The sequence below is a fragment of the Belonocnema kinseyi genome, chromosome 8, assembly GCF_010883055.1.
Source record: "Belonocnema kinseyi isolate 2016_QV_RU_SX_M_011 chromosome 8, B_treatae_v1, whole genome shotgun sequence".
NCBI lineage: Eukaryota > Metazoa > Arthropoda > Insecta > Hymenoptera > Cynipidae > Belonocnema > Belonocnema kinseyi.
In genome coordinates this window covers 25,669,906-25,672,505 of record NC_046664.1, presented here as the reverse complement: position 1 = coordinate 25,672,505, position 2,600 = coordinate 25,669,906, and the positions used below count along the sequence as shown (strand labels likewise).

Here is a 2,600-nt window from a genome sequence, read left to right as displayed (position 1 = left end):
TATAGATATTTTCCAATCCATTTTTTGAGTCCAGCGGAGCACCGTGGACTAGAGAGCATCACAACTTCAGAGATCCAGGAGGTCCTGCGATCGCATCCATTTTTGAGAAACGGGCAGTATCCGATTCCAGTTCTTCACAATTTTGTTCGAAATCCAGGCGGATTCGAATTTTCAACACCTTTTTCAACTCATATTGTGGTCTAGTGCATTGAAGCCCCACGAACTTACATCAACATCCAGTTAAGAGCAGCTTCACTAGGAATTATACTTCTTCGCATCCTTAACCGAGAAGTCCAAGTAAGTTGGTTATGTAAGCTACCGATTTTCCATCAAAATTCACATCTTTTCAAAATCCCTCATACCTCTTTTATCTCTATTGCATTTAAACCAATAAATTAGTGAAAATGTCTACCGAAAAAATTTCAACATTAAAGAAAAAGCGCGGGAATTTGAAACGCCAATTAACTACCTTCGAGACCTTACTAAATTCTATTACCGTTGAAACCGACATCGAGTGCTTAGATTTAGAAACAAGATTAAATGAGAAGTTCTATCAATTTTAGAACAGTTTGAAAATAACCAAAATCAGTTAGACTCGTTGATCGAAGACGATGAAACGGAAGAAAAGAAAAATGAAGACGAGCGCGTCAACTTTGAAAATAGGTACTATTTAATTTGTGGTAGGATTAAAACATAAATAAAAAGGGGTGGTTATGTGCCTTATGTACCTCGCTCAGTTGCAAGTACACAATCAAGTTTTCCGTCAAATGTCAACACGTCTGAGGGTACTAGTTTAAGAAATAATTCTGAGTCAATTCACGGTCCTAATGAAAGAAATGATTCTTTAGAGATTAATGAAAACATCGATGAAGGTCAAGCTAACATTTCAAATTCAAATCGTCGCTTTCCAAGGGTTAAGTATCCCGATATCAAGATTCCTACTTTTTCAGGCAGTTTCGACAGTTGGCTATGTTTTTTCGATTCTTTTAATTCAATGATCCAGAATGATCCTGACTTACCAACCATACAAAAATTTCATTATCTAAAGGGCTGTGTCACCGGTGACGCAGCCAACATAATCTCGTCCCTTGAAACATCAACCGAAAATTACAAGGTAGCTTGGGATCTCCTAAAAAATCGTTATCATAATAAAAAATTCATCATTGACAGTCACATAAAATCACTTTTCGAAATGCCGTGCATGTCCAAAGGCTTTTCAATCCGCGCGTTGTACGATAAAACTCAAAAGCACATTCGAGCACTTCGCGCATTATCAGTCGAAGTAGATAAGTGGGATTCCATAATTATCCACCTGATCAAAGGGAAATTAAACAATTACATAATTGAAAAATGGGAAGAATCTACCAGCAATGAAGACTTACCCACCTTGCAAAACATATTAGATTTCTTAGAGCGCCGCTCCCAAATTGAGGAGACAAGAGCAGCTATTAATCAGACCCAAAATCAAAAGGCTTTAAATCCAAAATTCAATACCAATTCACGTCAGGGTTCGCGTTCACAATTTCATTTTACAGGTGCTACCACAGCATTGCCCGCGAGTTCAAATAGCTCTCAGACAAATAACAATGCCTTCAAAATATCATGTTACATTTGTAAAGGAGAACATGGGGTTTACGCTTGTAGTCAATTTTTAAACTTGTCACCCAAAGAGCGGTACGAAGCAGCAAAAAGAATTTCTTTATGCCCTAACTGCCTTCGCGGGAATCATCATTTGAAAAATTGCGTATCGAGTGGGTGCCGAAAATGTGGAAAGAGACACAATTCTCTCTTACACTTTGAGAATCCCAGACCTGATAACCATTCAAATCCAAGAGCATCACAACCAAATCAACCTGATAATTCAAAACACCCAAATTCTGCACCTGTTTCTAGTTACCAGCTCGTGATTCCTTCTCAAGTGGTTTTAGCCACGGCCGTTGTCGATGTCCTCGATAGTCAAGGGAATTCATACCCATGCCGCATAATGTTAGATGGAGGTTCTCAACCTCACATTATCATTGAACGCTTAGCAAACAAATTACGGTTAAAAAGAACCCCAGTCGATATTCCTCTTGGAGCAATTGATAATCTCTCCACCATAGTCAAGCATACGACAAATGTCACAATCAAGTCTCGTTATACAAATTTACTATGTGATCTGTCACTTTTCATTGTTCAAACGATCGGTACTACAATGCCTTCAATTCCAATTAACCGAAACTCCATTTCAACCCCACAGAATCTCTTTTTGGCCGATCCAGATTTTCACATTCTAGCCGAAATAGACATGATTCTGGGTGCTCAATACTTTTATCATTTCTTGCGAACTAGAAAAATTTCAATTGTAGGTCCCCAGCCGTTTTTCAAGAAACGGAGTTCGGTTGGGTAGTAGCAGGAACTTTCAACCACAAACGCGTAAAAGAAAGCGAAATCTATTGCAATTATACAAACTTCTCTGACTTGTCTCTTTTGTGGGAATTAAATTCACCTACTTCAATTTCTTCGCGCTCGAAAGAAGAGGAAGCTTGCGAAATGCATTACACAAAAACCACACATCGCAATAAATCAGGTCGTTATACTGTTCAGCTACCGTTTAATAA

General features: G+C 38.4%; 1 protein-coding gene across 1 annotated transcript; it reads left to right on the top strand.

The window, feature by feature from the left end:
• Window positions 1-1,192: 1,192 nt before the first annotated feature.
• Window positions 1,193-2,389, top strand: LOC117178417. Its single transcript, XM_033369844.1, has one exon. The coding sequence runs from the start codon at window positions 1,193-1,195 to the stop codon at window positions 2,387-2,389; it is 1,197 nt and encodes a 398-aa protein (XP_033225735.1).
• The last annotated feature ends 211 nt before the right edge of the window (window positions 2,390-2,600 follow it).

Excerpts from the sequence above, each read along its gene's own strand:
- LOC117178417 (XM_033369844.1), top strand. The coding sequence starts at position 1,193 with ATGCCGTGCATGTCCAAAGGCTTTTCAATCCGCGCGTTGTACGATAAA.